Here is a 23,502-nt window from a genome sequence, read left to right as displayed (position 1 = left end):
GAAAACATATTTAAAAAATTCGAAATCGATCTTACTAAAAGATTATTTTTTGTATTAATTTTAAATAAGTTTATTTTAAAATGTACTGAGAGTGGTGAGATGAGACAAGGGACATTCACAAATATAATACCTCATTCAATCTTTGTTTTATTGGTTTTATTCATAAAAATATACAAATAAAGTCAATAGAGATTTTTCGTCACTTATCGAAAGAATCTTTAATTTATAATCTTTTTTTTTTTAAGTTAGAGATAAAAAGACAGAACAAAGAGAGGCCTTTGAGGCCTTAAATATAGGAGTCAAAAATCTAAACTTCGTACATAGATGATTCTCAGATAAAGGAAACTAGCAGGCTAATTTTTGGACGTGATTATACAGTACTGTACTTATACTGTACATAACATTTACAGCTTTAATTGAAATTTTACCTATTGAAGATCGATGTTTTATGTTTGATTAAAATAAATAGCAGTATTTAATATTTAATTCTATACTTTCTCCCATTATAATTAAGAAAACCTTAAGATACGCTTACAAAACAGAAGAATTAAAGGTATAAACAGTTCACATCAATAAAAGAATTAGTTGTTCTTAGCTTATGAATTTATTTTAAATATATAATTTAGTCAATTTTCTATCTTTTAAAAGAAATTACGACATTAAACACAAAAGAACATAAAATTTTTGAGTTTTTAAAGTTATTTCATTAATTAAATAAACAAACTTCGATGTAACGTCGTTCTAAATAATGCCACCTCTGTAAAGCGCCAATGAACAGATCTTTCCGTAAATATTAAACAAATAGACCAATTAAATAGAGAATCCAGTATTTGTGAATTACTAAATGTGTGATTTGCAATTACAACTCACATTATTATCACCATGAATTTTAAACTTGTGTGCAGATTTAAATATAATGACATTAAACTGAATATTTTACTAAATGGAGTGTGGCACTAAACACAGGTATCTTTCAATAATATTAGTACATAGTTATTAAAGTACTTCGGTTAAGCACCACACTCGATTTAATACTAATTTCAGAGCCGAATAAATTAAGTCTCGACTGTACGTTTTTAGAACATTTTAAAATATAACGAACCTTTATTTAATTTTATTATTAAATTAATTTTAATTATTAATAAAATATTTAATAATAATTAACATTTAAAATCTTATTTTTGAACTTCTGCATGGAAGATTTACGAAGGATTCTTTGGGGAATATTATACATTTAAAATAACAGTTAAAAGGAAATTTATCTTAGAAGAATCTTGAATTTTATTACAAGAATCTCCATTAAAGAAAAACCTTATTAAATTCTTTACTTTTCTACATTAAATGCATTTAATTAAAATAATCAAGTACGCAATTCTGTCAAAAGTTTTGCACGAAATAATAAAAATAAAAGATTTAAGAGCAGTTATTATGTAAAATTCTATTAAAAAACCAAGTATAGCAAACTTGAAACTATTAGTTTAATAAATAATATGTAATAATACATGGTAACATCTGGACAGACAAACAGGAAGTAATTAGGTTTATATTCATCAAAATCTATTAAAGAAATTTTAATATTTTTAAGAAAATTTACCAGAATTTAATATTTAAATTAAGTATTATCATTAGAGTAAAAACCTTCCTTAAACGGACCTTCTACAAAACCTTCAGAATCTCGGAACGGAATGGTTTAATATGTAATTATTATACAGTAATCTTATAGAAAGTTCATGCATTGTATATACTTTTTATATCTCATCCCAGCAGCCCTACTAATAGCTCTTCAATTAACAAGGACTAATAAGTTACATGAAAATATTTTACCCTAAATCTGGAAAACCACCCATAAAAAGAAACCATCTGTTATTTTGCTGAGGAACAAATCATTTTCGTTAAACCGAAAACTAAAGCTCCAAATGTGAGGTAACGACTATGTCATTATGTAATTTGGGTTACTTGATGCTTCAGGAGACAGAATAAACATCGTTTATCTCTTAAATCCTGAAAATATATACGAGAATCGAGTGTATAGTTGGTTGGGTGAATTCAGATTGACCTGGCCATACTACTTTTAGACAAACCTGGTCTGGCAGTGTATGTTTATCGCATACCGGGTGAAAATCAGGTGCTTTCACATATTAATTCCTATATATTTACTATAAACCAAGCGTTATTTATCAAATTTACCTCAATCGCCTTATAATACAGTACTATTATAAGATGGAAATCTGTCTAACGCGGAAACGTAAGTGTTTTAAGAAATCAATTGCATAAAACCTGAGTAAAGCGGAATTTTCGGTACAGAATTACAGCAATATGATCCTAAATTACATTGGAAATGTAATTTAGAATCATATTGCTGTAATTGTACGGTATATAACCTGAATAAAGCGAAATTTTTTCGAAATAAGACCAAAAATACCGCTTTACTCGACTTATGTTATGAAATTGATTGTGTAATTTAGAAGCATAATTAATAATGAAACTTATGGGCATGGATACGATCGATTTCTTGGTTCTAAAATTATAGTTTATCATTTTTTCGTTTGTTAAGATTCTTTTTTCATTGTCTGGAAAGTAGCCGCAATGATGCAACGTCCCTGTTTCTCCTCAACTCTCTAGAAGAGTTGTTAATAAAAATAAAACCTCTTTATAAAACAGAATATGTGACAAAACGGGTAATAAATCTCGGAATTTGAAACAATTTCCTATGTAAAATACTATTATAAACCGGAAACCTGTCTAGTGCGAAACCGAAGACTTGAAACCAAGTGCCAAATGAAAATATAATCGCCTTGTTGGCATTATTATTATTATTATTTTTTATTTTAATTTTTTTTAAAATTATAACACGAAATTCTTAATTATTACTGCAATTTTATGCGATTTTTCAATGATAATGCAGCGTTAGATAACTCAATATAATTTTACATAATAGTATTACTTTTAAAAGTAGGTAATTATATTTTATAATAAAGCAAAAAAAATTCAATATTAAGTTAATATTTTATTTCATTTTATTTTCAATATGTAACGGTTATTTTTAGAAAAAATTCTGATTTTAATTTCCTCCTTTTTACTTATTTTATTTATTTATATGATATTAAAAAGTAAATAATTCTGAAATAAATTTTGTTTTTTCTAAAAAAATGAAATAATTTTTCGTTAAATATTAATAAAGTTATTTAATAAATCACATTATATTTAGTAAATAAATTTAAAATCAATGTTTAAAAAAACCAAGAAAGGCTGGATATAGATTTGCTATGGACTTAAGCAATAACATATAAGAGGCTCCTCTCCTCTACCCAATAATTATATATATAAAAACGTTAGGCCTTTGCTTATCCTCCTAGCATAAAGCCCTGAAAGTGTAGCTTATTTAGCATAAATTCGGCTCTGCATAGAAAAGACCATAGAAATAAACCCATAAAATGTTTAGTTATATTTGAGGCCTCCAATTAAAGTGATATAAAATTAAATTTCCCTTGATAATCTGTGTTTCTTTGCTTTGTAAATTTAATTTATATCTTTATGACTATTGAGGATAGATGATGACCCATATTTCTGAACAACAAGGACTCGATCTATCTTCTTTCATGACATATTTTAATTTATTTTACTTTTTTATATTATTATATAGCCTATATATTAAAATAGTTTATACATAGATATTTATATTATATATCATAAAGAATTTCTCTTATATATAATGTATTTTAAATTCTACTATAAGCCGGAAACCTGGTCAATGCGGAAATGAAAATCGTTTTGGGTAAGGAGAACGAAACTTAACTTTGATAAAGTACGATAACTGATGGCGAGCGGTTAAGGTGGTGATGGGGATTCGGGTTCGAATACGGACGAACTGAGAATCGAGTTCTCGAGAACAAACAATTAATTCACGAAAACAATGAGATAAGGTAACACAGTGCTGCCAATTTGCTTTGTACAGAGCATTCAGTAATTAACTAGTACCGAGTATCCGAAAACAAGTTGATGAACATGCTGATAATTACAGAGATTGAATGAAATAAACAATTAAATCAGAACATTAAAATTCCTCGAGAAGTTAGATCACGAGATAACTTTGTCTCCGTATTATTGTAATGAGAAAATTTTGATGGTAGAGCGAAAATAGTAGTTGTTGGTACTCGAATTGTTCTTTATTGTATGAGCTAATTGAGAAGTATTCAAATACTTAACACAAGGAGAACTTTTTGCGATTGAATAGTTTTTATTTGATAAAACGGCCAGGACAATACATTTAGAGTTAGAAAATTTACAGAAAATTCTCAAAAGAGAGAGAAAATATTATATTAAAAATGTTCTTTTTCACATCTGAAGAAATAACGGTCTCACGGAGGAGTCGATCTTTAGAGTTTATTTAGAGAAGCCTCTAAAAAAAACTCGACTTCGCCGTGAGACCGTTATTTCTTGAGTGTGAAAAGGGACAAGATATAACGACATTTTTAGTATTTTCTCACCCTTTCGAGTATTTTATTTTATTTTATTTTTTTGTAAATTTTCTAAGAATAGTTCTTACATTGGAGCACTTCCATCTTCAGTTTAAATCATCTTGTATTAATTTGGATACTAATAAGTATTTTCATGTGTGTAATAGTGATTTTACTATACTGTGTTACATTGATCTGATATAGGCTAGTTTATAGATTTAAAAAATATTAAAACCTGTTGAAAACGGAAACCTGCCAAATCGGAAAAATTCTTCAGTACCGTGCGATTCTGGTTTACACAGGTTTTACTGTATTAAGTAATTAAAGCATTTATTAGCCTGTATATAATTTGGATCATTAGGTATGTGTTAATGAAATTCCGATAATATTTAAGGTAATATAGTAGAATGTTTCGAGTAATTTTGATTTCCATGGCAATTTTATTATACGAAGCATTGGCGAGAAGAGAGTTTCGGCCTCAACCTTCTCCGAAAGCCACAAAAATATGTCAATAAAACTAATAAGAAACGGATTTATAACTTTAATATTATATTTGTTATATAGAAGATTAAATTATCGGTGTATCTGGCGCCTAACTAAATGGCCCTGTTGGTAGAGACGTAACTGCAGGGCGAGGGGCGTGTGCTCCAGTCCCTTGGGGCTGGAACACATGCCTCTTAAGGCAATCTAAATGAAGATATAATATAATAAATGGTTTTAATACTTAAACATTATATTAAATTCGAATATTAAGAATTAAAAATAAGAGTTTAGTCTTTATAATATAAGTAAAAATACATAAATACAAGTTCTATATTGTTATTAAATAACAACTAGAGAATATCTTAGTTATCAGTTAATTAATTAATGTTCAACAGCTTCCTATAGAAAAAAATTACAGATAAGGAAAATGTTATTATATAATTTCACTTAATTAACGTAAAAATTTAGTTATAAACTAAATACAAAGTTTTGTGACAAAAGAATTGTGTAATAATTGCAGATTCTGAAATATATTGGGATGCTGTGAAGAAAAAGAAGAGGAAGAAGATAAAATGATCTTTTCTAAGATTGATAAAAAGAATAAAAAATTATAAAAGATCTGTTGACAGTTCGAGAATAAATGAGTTAGATTGTACACAAACATAATTAGTTATCATTAAACACGATTATTTTTTTATTGTAATGAAATGAGATGAATTTTAAATGAATTTGCATAAATATAGGTTTTAATGATAATTAAGACAATCATAAATATAATAATTTGGAATATTTGATGAAAGGATAAGAGATCCGGAGTGTAAGACGACAAACGTGGAAGGTTCGAGATATTTTCATATTTTGAATGAGTTAGAATGTTTAGAATTATGAAATTCGAATTTGATTTTAATCGACAATTTCTCAGATATTGAAAAGGATAGAAGAGAACGATAATGGTTTTAATAAGACAGTTACATTTGTTTAATTTGTTATTGGAATTTAACTTTTGCAAACAAAATGGAGACTACGATGTTGGAAGAAAAGGAGAAGACAAGTTAGAAGATAGAGAATGAAACTGTAAGAATAGTTAAGATAGAATGGATAATAAAAGCAAATCAAAGGAAGGAATGGAAATTACTGAAGAAGACCTTCGTTCAAAAATGGATGGAAAAGGGCTGAACAAGGTGATTAAAACTTTTATACGATGTTTTAATTAACTGTAGTACAGTTTTACTAATAAAAATAAATAAATTTTTCAAGATTTATGAAAAAAGTCCTTATTACGAAAAGGTCAGCAGGATCATTTAGTCTGAGCATCACATATACGGACATCTCAAAGACATTTATTACAAATGATTAGTTTCGTCGTAATTTCTGTTTATTAAGATAAACTTTTATTTTACGGTTGAATTTTATTGTTTAAAAATAATATAAAACGTTTTAACGCTATTTTTTAATGTATTAGAAGCCCCAAAATGATGAAATGGCCCAGACCTCTGCTCGAAACAAATTTAGTATCTTATTAAATTCAGATGCTAAAGATGTTTAAAATCATCATATTTATCCGGAGATTTTTGAAGAAAGATGATTTAAAAGCTTCTATATATATAGGATGGCCCCCAAAAGTCAGTTTAACATTGTAAAGCCTAAATTTCTCTTATTCAAATATTTTAATGACATTTTTAGCATGTTACACCATGTTTAGTATAAAAAAAAACATGTGCTAAATTCAATTTGCGATTTAAATCCTCAAGTATACTTGTAATATACCAAATCCTGTATCTATATTTTTCCTTAATGTTTTATATAACAAAATCATTCCAGAATACACCAAACAATAAATATAAGAATATTGAATCTAAACAAGTAATATTTATTTTGTATAAAGATGAAGTCAATTTTATAAGCAAGAGAACAATATTAAATTTTAAACTTACATGTGCTGAATCCAATTCTTCAATCAAGATGCTTTGGAGATTCATTTCTTTCTCTGTATGGACACAAATGACTTTATAAATAAATTACAAAAATTATATTAACATAATCTTATATAAAGTAGTATTTAATTTTTGTGAAAGTAATTTCAAAAATTCTGATTGATTCTACTTGATTTGAAAGGCTATTTAGAACTACTTTTCAATCTTTGAAGAGATATCGTACTCTTTTTCGGACCGCGGACTATAGGTTGGGAAGCTCTTAACTAAAACAAAAATTTTATTTTCGTATTATATATTTTCTTTACTGAATACGTTTAGCATTTTTAGCGTAAAATCTTTAATTTAATTTTAAAAAATTTATTTATTTTTCAAGGCATTTTAAGCATATTTTCCACTTTTTAATTAGGATAATAATTTGTAAGAAGACATTAAAATTAAAATCCATTCCCGCATCTTTTTATTAACACAACAGCTTACTGGTTCCATCTAGTAGTGATGCATTGAACTATCTACTTCAATTCTTTCAAATTTTCCGGCATTAATTAGACAATAAAATTTAATATTAAATAAAAAAGAAATGTATATAATACTGTAGTTTATATAATTATATACTTATTCACCAAACAAACAAGAAATTGATAGAAAATTCAATTCTTTTTGCTATTTTTTAAAAGAAATTACATATCGTTTCTATGTAATTTAATGAAATTTAAAAGGCATTTTTCACATATACGAGGCTTGATAGTGTCATAAAAATAATAAGAGCAAATAAGTGGCCGAATATCATCAGTATCGTTCAGTATAAGCGATTCTGTTCAATGTGTCTGGCAGTAAATCACATTCCAAGGTTATCTCCAAAATTCGATAATCAATCATAAATCAAATATGACACGAAAAAAAAATCTAGAAGTTGAATATTTGATGTATTTTTTATATATATTTTTACAAAATTAAATGATATGCAATATTAATTTAGGATTTATATCATTATTCATCAGTATACATCATCATTACTCATCGGTTTAGTAGTTTTAGAGAATAATTAATATTAAAAAAATTATAATAGTTTTTATGATAATATTAAAATTTAGATAATAAATTTTATTAAAAAACACTTTTTACAATCTAAATTTATTTTTAAAGATATTTATTGTATAAAATACAGGCTATTACAAGCAGGTTCAGATGGAGATGGGATTAGCAGGAACATTTGATTCGGTTCCTGATACAAAAGAACCACCAAAATTTAGTATTTTTTTCTTTTGTAAAGAAAAGTGTACGAAAATTTAAAAATCTATTTTTATTTGCTTAATTTAGTTCATTTATTTTTATGGCTTTCTGAGAGAAGTGGGTCTTCACTTGAGTGACTACCATGTAGATAAGGTCCCATCTCGCTTATTTCAGGCTTTGTATGACTAGTAAAGAGTTAGTTAACTAGGATGTTTTTTTTATTTTTTATTACATAGGAAATGTCCAAACGGGACAAAAAAGCCACCCACAACAACATAGAAACACAAATAAAAAATTAAGTATTATTTTTTAAGAACAATTAAAATTTTGGAATTTTGGACACAGAAGGGCCCCAAAATTTAATGTTTCGTATTAAAAATATATAAATTCGTTTATTTTAATGAGTAGTGAAATCTATTTTCATTAATTTTATTTTATTCATATATTTTTGACTTTTGGAGAGGAGCAGAATGGACATTTTTGACTTGTTCACACGCTATCCACCTCTCTCAGGACTACGAAGAAGCTACAGAGAGCTCAAAAGCCAGTTAATCCTAATCTATTTTTAAAATAATTCTATAAACAATTTAAATATTACTATTACTATTCGTATTTCAATTGCATGAAGTAACTGAATGAGTCACAAACCGTATAAATCCAATGAATCATGAATAATGACAGCAGAGGTTTCAAACCGGTTTCAACCATTCTTAAAATAATATTAAAAAATATACCTAGATTTTTGGGCTATTTTGCATTGTAGAAATAATATTAAGCTAGAAGAATCATCCAAATTATAAACATTTAAGGTTAATAATTGAATTAAAAAGTGAATAATTCGTGAAATCGTTTTTTAAAAGAATTCAATTAAATACTAAAATAAGTTCGTATGTAAATGATATTAATATATAATCAGATCTCGATATAGCATCAACGAATACTTACGAACATCTCCATAAATAGAGAATCCTTCCGTGTTTATGAATTACTAAATGTACAATTTTGCATCGCAAACGGCATTATTATCATTAAACTACCCTAGTAAAGGGCATTATATCGAACCCAAACTTGTGTGTATCACTGTACCTGGTTACTACTTACAATCCCTATTGTTTGAAATACTTCAGTTTAGCGCCACATTTTATTTAGTGGAAATTTCAAAAGGGGCTATGGCGATGCTGTATTGAAGTTTAACTACATAGATAATATGATTATAAAACAAGTATTATTATATAAATAATAGATCTAAGTAAATGAATATCATCTGTATCAATCGATAAGAGATATAACATATCATTTTTCTAATATCTAAATAGCTGTCTAGTCTTTACGTTATAAAAACTTTATACAAAATTGAAAGATTTATTATTATTATTTTTTTAATTTTCTATTATATTAATAAATAGACCTATAATTTAATTTATATTAAGTTATTTTTGTAATTCAGTCACATATATCAATCTCCAAAGAAGAATTATGGTCTATCAATGTCATTTTCAGATTTCCTATTGTTTCGATCTCGTAAAAAACATTGTTTAAGATCACCACCCTTCTGCGAATTGAGTAAAAATACGCTTGAAATTAAGAATACGCCTATAATTTTATCTGGAAAACTCTTAATATATATATTTTTTATCTAAAATGCTTCATTCATATCTTTGAATTACAGATGAATTTTGATTTATCACCTCAATTTGTTCGCCTCCGATATTAGCGCAACACTAAATCGAGTGTGATTTTAAAATAAAGAACCTAAATAACAACAACTATATGTAACAATGAGGACTACACACGAATTTAAGTTCGAACATCAGCTTATTTAGTGGTAACAATGACAATATAAAATCGTACATGGCACTTTCGGACACTGAAGTCATGGAGAAGATTCGTTCACAAGTATCTACTGGCGCTTTATAGGGGTGGCAGCAGAAGAGCGATATATCGAAGAATAACTGTATTTATATTGTCTTCTTACCTTCAAGTTAAACTAAAACTAATGATTTACGAATGCTTAAAATTTATGATTTTGGTAAACGACTGTCAACGTTATAACAAGTAGAATATCAAAAGATATTTATATAAACTAGAACAAACTATAATTAGCTAATTATAAAACTAATATTTTCTAAATGTATTTTAAAAATTACGATTATAGCTATTGATATACAGGAAAATTCTTCTAGAATATTAAAATTTCACCGAAGGAAACTGTAAATAGTTATCATCTCAACAACAGCTTCGTTTATATCTTTGAAGTAGTTATATGCTGTAAGTCTTTTCTATGGCGACTTACTTGAAGCTGCATGAAGAAGCAAATGTCTTAAGGTCGTATAAAATTTATGATTTTGGCAAATAACCGTCAACGTTATGTTTTTATCAAGACAATTTTTTTATGATAAATTGACAACGCTTTTGTTCCTTTTACTCATTGAGTTTTATATACTTTCATCAAATATACTTTACGATAACTTATATAGCGAATCTAGGGTATTTTTCTGATGAAACTGGAGTTAATAGTTTTTATATTATTATATTTAAGGTTATATTCCTACATTCTAAAATATTAAAATAACCTGAGGAATTTTACTGCTAATATATAATTTTTTATGTATAATATCGTTTAATGAAGGCTTCCAGTTTATATATTTTTATAATTATAAATAAAAGTGTATTAAAATATTTTTATAAATAAAAAAATTTAAATTAATGATATTAACTAACTTTAAAAAGCTTTAAAATTTGTCTTTACGACTCAGGTAATATATTTATTATTGTCTGTATTCATAGAAAGACAATAATAAATCTATTAAATGGATCATTAATTTAAATTTTTACACATCAAAGTCATTTAATATCATTTATTTTATTTTATTTATTTATAAAAATAATTTTTATATTATCTTTATTACTATCTTTCCGTGTTTTACTATGAATAAAACTTAGAAAAACAGAAGTAATTGCAATATTGAATGGAAAAACATACAACAAAATACATATTGTATCGTAAACGTAATATGAGGAATTTATTATACTACAACTTTAAATAAGATATTAATTTGAATGGAAAGTAATTATTCAAGACATAGCAGCATAAATTAAATACTCGTAATTGAATGGATCATATTCATAATGAGAAATGACCGTAGACAGAAGGAAGACACGGAGCTGACCACCAAAATGGGAAAAGAGCAAGGAAGGAAAGAAGAAGAGGGAGGCAAAAGTGGGAGAGGAGAAAACGGAACATAAGATGGAGGAGACAAGATTTAAAAAATTGGGATGAGGAGAAGAAGAAGGAGAAGGAGGAGGAGGAGGAAGTAAAGATAAGAATAAAGAATAGAAAGAGGAAAATGAAATGGAAAAAAAGGCGCAGGAGAAGGATGAGGAAGAAAAAAGATACACATAATATAAGAAATATGTGCAGTACTTTATTATATGTCATTACTAGACTCCTCGTAACAACACCTGATATTAGCTTACAAATGTCATTACGAGTAACTGATTCGAAGTTTTTTAAACAAATTATAAAATAATAATTGATCACCTTTGGGAATATATAAATTTAAAATGAAATATACACAGACTATAATATTAACTAAACAGCTATAAAACATATTATTATATCAAATATTGAGTTTATTTAATTCAATAAGAAGATAAAAATAAAACTTTTTTAAATGTGAGAAGCAAAAGAAGTTTATAAAATATGAAGGTAGCAGATGCCTCAATAAATAAATAATATTTAATATAGGCAATAAATCTGTGTGTATCATATAGCCTAGTCGACATGTAAGAAGAAACGAAAACAGAAAAAATATTTATATTTTTGGCTAGTAGGAAATTGCTTCTATTTCTTTGCATTAATGCTAAATACTATAATTAACTATGATATCAATATACCTTATTGTATATTTAATACGTTGTATCAAGTCTTTCACTTAACAATTTAGTCATTCGTCTGTTATATAAATGCACGACTTGATTTTATCTTATTGTTTCGAATATAAGACGTATCCTATTTTTAAACTAGGATTTTCAGGAAATATTGAATGATTACTAAAAGTAAATATATTTATTAAAACAATTCATTACAGTAAAAATGTCAATAATTGTATTTAAAATAAAATGTAACTAACAGGAAATACTATAAAAACTTTCATTAAGTAGATATTTATGAAGCATTATAAAGAATATTTCGGAATTTAAAACTCCAATTTTGGCTCCAAAAACACGTGTTTTAAATGTTTCTATGTGCTTTTAAAATGTTTTTATCTTAAAATAACGTAATTTTTTATTAATAATAGTAACATACAAAGAACATATGCATTAGGAGAATTTTTGTGTAAACAAAAATCTATATTATATTTGTGGAAAAAGTATACTTTAATAAGCAGTAAAGCTTCCTTTGGTCTTTAAAACCTTTCCAATGCGATCAGGCATAGAATTAATAATATTCGTGCAATCGTGCAATGTTATTTTGTTCCACTCATCCTGTACACGTTCTCATAATTGGTGGATGCTTTCACAAAGTCAGACAAGCGACAATTAAGAAGGAACCAAATGTGTTCAATCGGGTTGAGATCGTGCGATTGAGACGGTACTCAAGCAGGCTAATGTTTTGATCCCGAAGTCATGACATTACCCTCTTGGATGTATGTTTTGAAACATTATCTTGCTGATAAATGAAAGAGCTCTTATCAATGTGATAATAATCAACAGATTGTAACAAATAATTGTCAAGTATCCCAGTGTAAATAACGCTATCCATTCTATTAGGTATAGAACATAGCATTCCAGGTCCAAAATAGATAATACAGCCCCAGACCACGAGACTATCACCATCAAATTTCAATATCTGTCAGTTATAGCCTTTATCGATGTAGTCCATACCCATTTTCGCCCATTTGAACCATCTTGGATTCCTCTTCCAACCTTTTAAGGTCCAATCTTTATAGCGTTTAGCAAAATTAAGACGTTTCTGTTTATGTAATTTGGTAAGTTTAGGCTTCTTGGGTTTTCAAATTGTTACGTTTTAGGTTCTGGTTTAGTTGAAGTACTCACTTCTATTCCTAAGCTCCTCTCTGCTTGTGATGATGTATCGCAACAAGCAGAATTTATACACCTTGAAAATTTTAAAGTTAAGAAAAAAATATATTAATTATATTATACGCACAATTTCTACTTATTTTCTCTTGATATATTGAATAATCAGGATCAAATCTTCACAAAGATTAAATGTTATATGTTTTCTCGCTACAACGATACAATTTAAGGCCACATAATTTCAAATTTATTATTATTTGGTGAAAGAGTAAGCGCCTTTTATATGTTGTACAGTACCTTAGAACCACAAGCTTAAATCAAACAAAATGAAGATAGTACAGTAAAATCGCTTAATATATCAAAATTCTTGTGGCAATACTTAAATGATAATTCACGTGACAACTCTACTGAAAACGTAAATTTGACAATTAATTAAATAATATACTGTACAATGTAAGGAATTTGCTAGAAATTAGTTTAAGATTTTTCAATAAAACATATATTTTATCACATACCATTAAAGCTAACATCTAGTGCTGTGTCGAGTGAGAAAAATCTATTTATCTTTTGCAATGTCATCTTGATGCAAGTATATGTCACACTGAATAACTGAGATAATGTAAGTTCTCGATCTTCAGATGAAATATTATATTTTTTTCCTTCCTCAAAAATTAAGTAGAATATGACGTTTAGTGCTACACTTAAATTTATATACCTACAGAAGTGTTTTAATAAGATTTTTATACAATATCTTGTTTATTGAATGTAAGATGACAAAGTTCTCGAAAAATAAGAAATTTCTAATAAAATGTTATAAAAAATGATAAAAACATATAATTTTTAAGAGGAATTGAACCGAAATGCTATAAAACATATTATATTTACGGATATAAAAATAATCATGTTTAATAAACGTTACATTATGCAGAGGAGTTCATAAGTTAATTGTGTTTTGTTTCGTTTGTTCTAGGTAAACCTGTAAATATAAATCGTAATGAGTTTATAACGGAATAAGTTTATAGAGTAATATATATATATATAATATTCATTCTTTCTTTTTAATTCTATATTTTGATCAGGTGCCAAATTCGTTGTCAAATTATTACTTCCTTGTATGGTCCTTTGTAAATATATAAATATCATCTCCTTTTAAAGAAATAATATTTATAAATCCTTTAAATGAAATACAAGTATATTTAAAAATTTATATTTAAAAATACAAGTAAATCCTTTAAATGAAAGAATTCAATGTTAAATTTTATCAAAAATAAAACTTTTTGAAGACGAATATTAATATAAATAAATAAATAAGTACATTTTAACATTAGAAACTCTATTACATAACGTGTCAATTCAGTTCGACCTAGTTCAATTTTTATTTGTCCGTATATTTACTGTACTTTGAATGGGATAAGTTATCGTGCCTAGAATACATTAAATCCTACGTGAAGATATCAATGCAACACAAATTTAGAGATTTCAAGAATTAAGATTTATGAGAACTGTTGTCAAAAACCTAACAACATCGGGATTTCATACCCTCTTAATAGAGTTCATGAACCCAATTTTGAATGAAAACGTTGGTTTATGGCTGTTTCCAGAAAACAGTTCAATGCTGAAGTTTTATAGCCAGTTGTTAAATTCATTCTTTTATAAATATATTTTTAAGAATTAAAATATCAAATAAAATATATATTTATTAAAAAACAAAGATAATAATTTTCATTCTAAAAAAACCCTAGAAAAACGAGAAAAACCCGTAAAACAAATATAAATTATTTATAAAAATTTCAAAATATTTAATAAGCAAGCACATAAAACAAATTTAATATTTATTTCCACAATTTATTAAAAAAAAGAAAAAATTCATATTGTAAAAATAATTTAAAAGACCTTTATCCTAACAGATGCAATACAAGATCCAATATTTTGATTTAAAAAATATCAGATGAATAATTTATTTTCGTATACAAAGAAAACCTTCGAAAATATTCCATCTACAGGTATAATTTATCTTCTATTTTCTGAGGATTTTTATAGCTGATATAAAGAGAATCGCCAGGAACAATATAAATGATGTGATGTAAGAGTATATACTTTAGAACATGTACAGATTTGACGAGTTTTGTAAGTGCGTGACCACAAACCGATGTGTAGAGAACATTCACCCTTTTATGGTTTACAATATACTTTCTTACTCTTCTCAGATAAAAGTTCTTATAATTTTTTTCTTCTTTTCTCCTTTAACTATTTCTCATATACTTCTTTCAGTTGTTTTAGATTATTTGGAATACTTAACTAAAGGACGGAGATGACTTGTTAAATATTATTCATATATTTCATGAGTCATAAGCGATTTAGATAGTTCATTCAACATTGGTCATTCTTAATCTATTTATATTTGAAGCTATATATCATTGCTTTATTGAAAAATTTAGAATAAATCAGTAGAATTCGTTCGGCGTTATTGAATTTTATATATAAAATCGTGTTTTTATATTTATTTCTGTATGTTACACCTCATTGTGCTCGCTCATCTTTTGGATGGAGTTTGAACTTGTTTCTCCATTGAACCATTCAAAAATGTTTTAGATTAATTATTAAATTATTAAAATTAAGTTTATTCCGTTTTCTTTGAAACTACAGATTTTTATCTGATTAAATAAGGTGAATATTTTTTGTCTTTTCATTTGGTTAGAGCACTAAGAGATGGTATTGTTTCGCCATATTTCAATTCTCTTGTTAAATACAGTGATATCTCAAAACTTGAATTAAATTCGTTCCTAGAGGACGTTTAGATTTCAGAAAGTTGGAGTTCCAAAGCAACTTTTCTCATAAATAATAATGTAATGCAAATTAAACCGTTTCCAAACCCCAAAAATGTCCATTTTATTTTTTAAAAATCATAATTTAAGCTAAAATATTACAAGTAAACGCTTTAATTAATTCATAAAACAACAAAAATAATAACATTAAAAACAGTGAAAAAGTAAATAATGCAATAAAATGCATTATTTACTTATTTACACCGTACAGTATGGCTGTCTTTGTGTTCGAGTTCCAAGAAAAGTTCAACTTCTGGAACAAAATTTCCTCGAAGATATTTTTCGAATTCAAAGTTGTTCGACATTTGGGGAGTTCAAGTACCGAGGTACCACTGTAGCCAATCTATAATACCGCATAATTAGGCTGCAATTTGAAAAAAATTGTGATCTATAAATTCCCACTGTCTTCCGTCCGCCTGTCTTTCCTTAATCTCGAGAATAAAATTAGAGAGATAAAATCCAAGACTCGATATGGAAACCTTAGGGACAGAAGGCCCTGATTGATTATATATGAACTTCTGGTTTGTACCGGAAGTCACATTATTTCAATTCAAAATTTTCCCCCTGAAAGCAGTTAATAGAAGATTGGCATGACTCTATTGTTAAAGGAAAAGTATGATGTACAGGGACAAGATATTAATGTACTAATTTGAAGTGAAGAGCATATATTTTAAATGAAATAAATTAAAAATATGATTAACAGTTGCAGCCCGGCATTGTGACGATCTTACAATAAATAATCGCTCGTTGATAGAGGAAACTCATAATCAAAATTCATTTATTTTTTGAGAAAACAAAAATTTCAAGACAATTAATTAAATAAGCTAAATATGTTACATCCCACTGAACTGAATATATTAAAGTAACTGCATGTACTTTTAGCAATTCTTAGTTTTTCAGCATTCTGCTGATGAATCAACTGGGTGAGATTTCTTCATTTACAGCAAATCCATCATTCCATCATTCGTCCTCTTCTATCTTCTTTCCAGTTCACTCTCCTCTCTTGCTCCTGGAAAACTCTTTCCTTCTATCCCTTTCTAGCATTCCTCTCGGTCTTTTTTTTCATTCCATGATCATTCTTAATATTATTTTCTATCCCCCGTTTCAACACAACTAAATAGCTTTATTTTTTTTTTGGCATCCATAAAGGATGTCAAAAGAAAAGAATAAAGTTATTTAGTTATGTTAACGGTATTTTTTTCTGTAACACTTCATTTTATAATCATGCTTCATATTACAAATGGAGTTATTTATTTTCTAGTAGAATATTCTTTATTATAAATTCATTGTGCATTTACAAGAATATGACAGAAATGGTCACGTTTGTTAAATAAACTTAATTCACTCATATCTATTTGTGAATATACATAGGCCTCTATCTAGGAGACGAGACTAACTATTTAGAAATGAAAGGACATGAATACAGAACCTGCGATTATACATGGTGTGTATGGATATTTGTTAAATTCCAAGTGTAGGTAATGTACAGAACAGTTTCGCATTCTAAAATCCACAATTCAAGATACCTTTATGAAATTCCTTACAACAAATAGTGTAGTTAATAAAGCTTGAACTGGATATCATGAAATGTTTACCTTGAGACAGAAACATGTCATTGTCAAGAAAGTAAAGAAAATCCATGAATAATTGCTCCTAAGTTTGCTAATGAGGATTCTGTAGAATGTAAAGTGCATACATCTGCAGAAAATGAGAGAAAAACTTTAAAAGCAAGTACCTATAAAGGCTTTGTGGCTAAGAAAAAACTGTTGTCAACAAAAAAAAAAAAACAAGCAGTAAAGATTAAAGTTTGCAAAAGAGTTTTATACAAAATCAATAACATTTTGAAAATCAATTTTGAGGTCAGATGATCTAAATTAAATGAGTTTGGTTCAACTGATCCCATAAAAGTATGGAGAAAAGCTGGACAATCTTTAAAAATGAAAAACCTGATCCCTACAGTAAAATGTGGAGACAGTTTAGTGCTATTTGGAGTTGTATGTTTGCAAACAGTGCAATTCTTTGATAGAATAATGAATCAATATGTGTATAAATAGATTTTAAATCAAAATGTTCAGAAATCAGTAAGAAAATTAAAGTCAGGGTAAGGGTTTATTTTCCAGCATGACAACAATCCAAAGCACACTTCAAAATCAGTCAGTTTCTTGATGTGCACCGTATAAAAGTGCTTCCTTGGCTTCTATAACTGCCCAATCTCAACCCAATTGAGCTTATATGGGATAACATTGAATGAACAATCAGAACAGAATCAATAACAAATAAAACTGATCTTAACAACATCATCAGAGTTTTGAATTTAATAGACAAAACTGTTATAAAAATTTGAATGAATCAATGCCTAGTTGTTTAGAAGTTATCAAGGCAAAAGGAGGCCAACTTGTTCTTAAATACATAAAATATTTTGTTTATTATTATTTATTTCTTCTGTCTGGATACTTTTGTGATGTGAAAATTTTCATGGTTTTAAATAAATTTATACAGAAAATTCTCATTAGTTTGAAATTCAAGAAACAAAATAATCACAACTTTGAACTATTGAATTTCAAATTATCTGAAATTTACATATTTCTATATGACATGGCAAATGCCATGTAACTGATATAATTCATTGATCAAATAGAATACGGCTATGGATACTTATACAGAACACTATTTTCATTCATTAACAATTAATAATAATAATAATAAAGATGTGTAGGTAAACAGCATGTGTCTGGTGACAACTTCACAGGTTGCTAGATAGCTTTTTAAAATGTAAAGCAGAATTGTAAAAGCCTTACTGTCCTTAAATTCTAATATTATTGTTAATTGTCTACTTGGACTTTACTTATTAATAGGACTTTATACTGGTGTTTAAAGATTGGCACAGTAATGAGAGTTAGTTCAGGAAAGAACAAAATTTCTTCATTATATCACCTGTAGTAATAATTTCTGTATGCATATTATACATGTTTCGGGCTAGCATGCCCCTCATCTGCAGTATTACTACCAAACACTAAAAAGTAACAATAACAAAACAAATAAGTTACTGTATAACTTAAAATTTCTTAGCAATAAAATACAATTTTAAAACTTACTGTAAATACTTATTCCAATCCCAAGTATAAATGGATATTTCTCGTTTTACAATTAAACATTTCACTGCATAATTAAAATTAAATAAATAAAGTAAATAAAGACTGTAAATTATTAAAATCTAACACATCATGTAAAAAATTTCATTAAAAAACTCATTAAATCTAACAACATGATGATGGTAGATTTTAATAATTTACAGTCTTTATTTACTTTATTTATTTAATTTTAATTATGCAGTGAAATGTTTAATTGTAAAACGAGAAATATCCATTTATACTCGGGATTGGAATAAGTATTTACACTAAGTTTTAAAATTGTATTTTATTGCTAAGAAATTTTAAATTATACAGTAACTTATTTGTTTTGTTATTGTTACTTTTTAGTGTTTGGTAGTAATACTGCTGATGAGGGGCATGCTAGCCCGAAACATGTATAATATACATACAGAAATTATTACTACAGGTGATATAATGAAGAAATTTTGTTCTTTCCTGAACTAACTCTCATTACTGTGCCAATCTTTAAACACCAGTATAAAGTCCTATTAATAAGTAAAGTCCAAGTAGACAATTAACAATAATATTAGTAAAGCAGAATTTCTCAAAATATAGCCCAAATTATTTTTAAAATGGCCCAGAAAGTAGTAAGTCACCCAAATGTAGTAGTCTAGAGCCCTACAAATATCTCAATCTGTTACTTGTAGCCCAATCTTGCAATCTTGATAACCATCTATATTTTATGAGATAAAAGAAAAAAGGGTAGTCCATGGATTATTATGAGAAAACATGGTTTATAACTTTTTTCATCTTGTAGCTAATTATTTATTTGAGGGTGCTTATTATTAGAATAAATATGGTTCAATGACATCAAGTTGATTAAATTTTAATATCTTATATAAAATAATCCCATCAAGATTGTTTGGTTATAATAAAATTCATAAGAAAATTTATCTAATACAACTTATAGAATAGATGAAAAACTTGAACCAACTGGCTAACTTGGACCAACTTAGAATAAGACTAGAAATAGCTTTAAGTTAAGAAATCATGAAGAATTAGTATGTAAAATAAGAAACCTATGTTTCTTTCATTTTGATTTAACAAAAATTATTGATAAGAAAGATTATTTTAATTAAATTTACCTATACATGATTTTTGTTCTGTAGTAACTCCCACTTCTAATTTGTAACCTGGTGGACATTTTGCAAGATTTAATGGTAAACAACTGTAACTTCCTTGAGTGTTGACACAAACTTCATAAACTTTGCACAATTGATCCAATTCATCACATTCATCAATATCTGAAATTTATCACAAAAAAAAACATTAAAATAAAAAATTTTACAAAGGACTGAAGGAAACCGCCATCGATTTAGCAAATGCCTCGTAGAAAAGACCGCCGATATCATCAACCGCGTTTCTGCGGTAGAGAGCGTCGAGGATCTGGAGGAAGTTGTGGCTGAACTCACTAATGCAGTCAGAGGAGTAGGAGACCGCACACTCGTGCAGAGTAGGCCCAGCAACCACCGGTCAGTCTCCTGGTGGACCCAGGAACTGAGTGTCCTACGGAAGCGCGCGAGGGCGCTCCGTCGACGTTTTCAGCGCTGTAGGGATAACAACCTTCGGGCAACCAGGAAACTGGAGTTCCAGAGGGCCAATGCTGAGTACAAGTACAAGTTAAATGATGCTAAAAAGACCTCATGGCTCAGATTCTGTCAAGAAATAAGTGACGAGAACCCGTTCTGTCTGCCCTATAAGCTAGTGGTGGGCAAGTTGAAACGTAGTACGGTCTTGGGGCCCATCAAAAAGCCCGATGGAACCCTAACCTCCACACAGGAGGAGTCGATAAAGGTACTGCTCTGCTCGCACTTCCCGTGCGATGAGCAGTCTGAGGACACCGAGGAACAGAGGCGGCTTCGTAGTGATGCGGAGTTGCCCATTCCTGAGGCCGTGTCGACAGAGCTGGTAACTGACTCTGAGGTAGCCTACACCATCGGCAACCTAAGGAAGAGGAAGGCGCCTGGCGATGACGGAATCACGGCCGAAATGGTACAAGTTCTGCAACATGAACGTCCTGGTTTGCTCCGTGTACTGTATCAGAAGTGTCTACTCCTGGGTCATTTCCCAGTGCAGTGGAAGCGGGCGTGTCTTGTGTTCATTCATAAGAGTAGGCGCCCGAAGAACGAACCTAGGTCCTACAGACCGATCAGCCTGTTGCCAGTCCTGGGGAAGGTTCTCGACAGAATCCTCAGTGACCGAATATATTACCACCTTAAGCGGGGAGGGATGCTACATCCGCAACAATATGGATTCTGCCTGGACACGTCGACCTGCCGTGCATTACATCGAGCGATCAATCTGGTCCACCAGAATCGCTCGCAGGGCCTCCACACGTCGTTCGTCTCGATGGACGTCGAGGGGGCATTCGACAATGTCTGGTGGCCGTCCATTGTGGGTGAGCTGCGGAAGGCGAACCTGCCAACCACCCTCATTGCACTTACCAGGAGCTTCCTGAGTAACGGCTGTGTTCTTTACGAGACACCGAGCAATAGGTATGAGAGGATACTGGAAAGGGGCTGTCCGCAGGGGTCCTGTATTGGGCCCCTTTTATGGAACGTTCTAGCAGACACGGCGCTGCGACTAGTCCTACCGGACGACGTCCAGCTGCAAGCATATGCTGACAATCTGTTGCTAGTAGTTGCCGGTTACAGTCGTAGCGGGATGGAGACCCGCGGCAACGAAGCAATAGAACGACTCATTCGCTGGGGAGAGCTGCACAAGCTATCCTTCAGCCCTGAGAAATCAGAGGCCCTGACGGTGGCCCGGACTGGTGTGTTGGCTCGCCGACCGATATACCGGATACGGGGCAACCCCATCAGAAGGGTGAACGAGTTAAAGTATCTCGGTGTAATCATCGACCAGACACTATGTTGGACGCCACATCTCAAAAGTGTTCGTGAAAGAACAAACCAGACGATAGCGGCACTATCGAGACTAGCTAGACAGGACTACGGGCTAAGTGGAGAAGCGCTACGATCCATCTATAAGATGAGTGTAGAGCGTGTTATCTGCTATGCCTGTGGGGTATAGTGGAAAGATTCCGCCAATGTCAAACAGAGCAGAACATCACTAACTATTCAGAGACCCGCCGCCCTGCGGATCACTAGAGCATACAGAACTGTGTCAACGGAGGCGGCTCTGGTCTTGGCCGGGCTGCTCCCGTTGCCCTTGGTCGTAAGCCAAGAGGCAGCCTTCTATAGGACAACTGTGGAGGGCGTTGAGGCAAAGCATTGTGATCAGATGTACCCGGTCAGACTTAGACGTCAGACAGACGTACTAAAGATCCATCCGGCCTATCGGATTGGACTTGACTGGGATGTCGGTGAACCGACACATATCGGCGTTGAAATATACACCGATGGCTCGAAAGACGGTAGCTTAGTAGGAGCTGCGTACTGCGTCTTCTCTGACGGAGTAGAAGTGCACTGTCAGTCGGTCAGACTGAACGAGGAAGCGTCCGTGTTCCAGGCGGAACTGGTGGCCCTAGTGGGGGCGTCCCAGTGGATCTTATTACATCCAGGTCCAGAGCCGGTCACGGTTTACTCAGATAGCCAGTCCGCGCTTCAGGCTTTCAGCGATGGATACCACAAAGACCCGTTGGTAAAGGAGATCAGAGGCAAGGTACTGAGGGCGAGGCACGAACGACACGTTGCTTTGAGATGGGTCCGAGGCCACACCGGGATCCTTGGTAACGAACGTGCCGATCATCTGGCTAAGGCGGGGGCCAGAGGCCCATTTGTAACGAGGACGGTAGAACCCTCGGAAACTTACATAAAAGGTACTTTGCTGCGACGATCGATGACATACTGGCAAGAGAGCTGGACTCAGAGTGCAGTAGGTAGGCCAACCTATGCCTTCGTGCCTGATGTTGGCCTTACTCCAGTGAGTTTGTGTTGGTATACGACGCAAATATTGACCGGACACGTGAGGTTTCCCCATTTCAAGTCTAAATTTGGACAAGGAGATGGTAGCTGCTCCTGTGGGTGTCCTCGCGGAGACGCGAGACACTATGTACTTGACTGTCCTCTAACTGAGGACTTCCGCCTAGGGGCCGACCAGGTCGACTGGAGCAAGCCCCCTGAACAAGTACTTACAACGCTAGCAGCTAGTAAAGGGAACCTAAAGAGACTAAAGGAATTGATGGTTAAAGTAATAGATCTACTCGATCTCTAGTGCCCAGCAACCACACTGGGCGGGTTGCCTCTTCCGTAGGGAGAGCGCCCCTCATGTCTGTACGTCTTAACGACTTATAATCTATGTGCTAATACATGACAGAGCAAGCTAAAATGCAGCATAAGCTGCATATATACACACAAAAGTTATGCCAGAGTTAGAGCATTGGGCCTAAGGGAACGGATGGGAGCCCGAAAGAAGTACC

General features: G+C 30.5%; 1 protein-coding gene across 1 annotated transcript; it reads left to right on the top strand.

Moving 5' to 3' along the window:
* Positions 1–22,364: 22,364 nt before the first annotated feature.
* Positions 22,365–23,297, top strand: LOC136983286 (uncharacterized). Its single transcript, XM_067279986.1, has one exon. The coding sequence runs from the start codon at positions 22,365–22,367 to the stop codon at positions 23,295–23,297; it is 933 nt and encodes a 310-aa protein (XP_067136087.1).
* The last annotated feature ends 205 nt before the right edge of the window (positions 23,298–23,502 follow it).

This window comes from Centruroides vittatus, unplaced genomic scaffold (genome assembly GCF_030686945.1).
Source record: "Centruroides vittatus isolate TY-2023 unplaced genomic scaffold, ASM3068694v2 contig_880, whole genome shotgun sequence".
Classification (NCBI taxonomy): domain Eukaryota; kingdom Metazoa; phylum Arthropoda; class Arachnida; order Scorpiones; family Buthidae; genus Centruroides; species Centruroides vittatus.
Note: the sequence above shows the minus strand (reverse complement) of the source record. Positions and strands in the feature narration are given on the sequence as shown.

What these genes read in the sequence shown, in the direction of transcription:
- LOC136983286 (XM_067279986.1), top strand. Translation starts at nt 22,365, where the DNA reads ATGTACCCGGTCAGACTTAGACGTCAGACAGACGTACTAAAGATCCAT.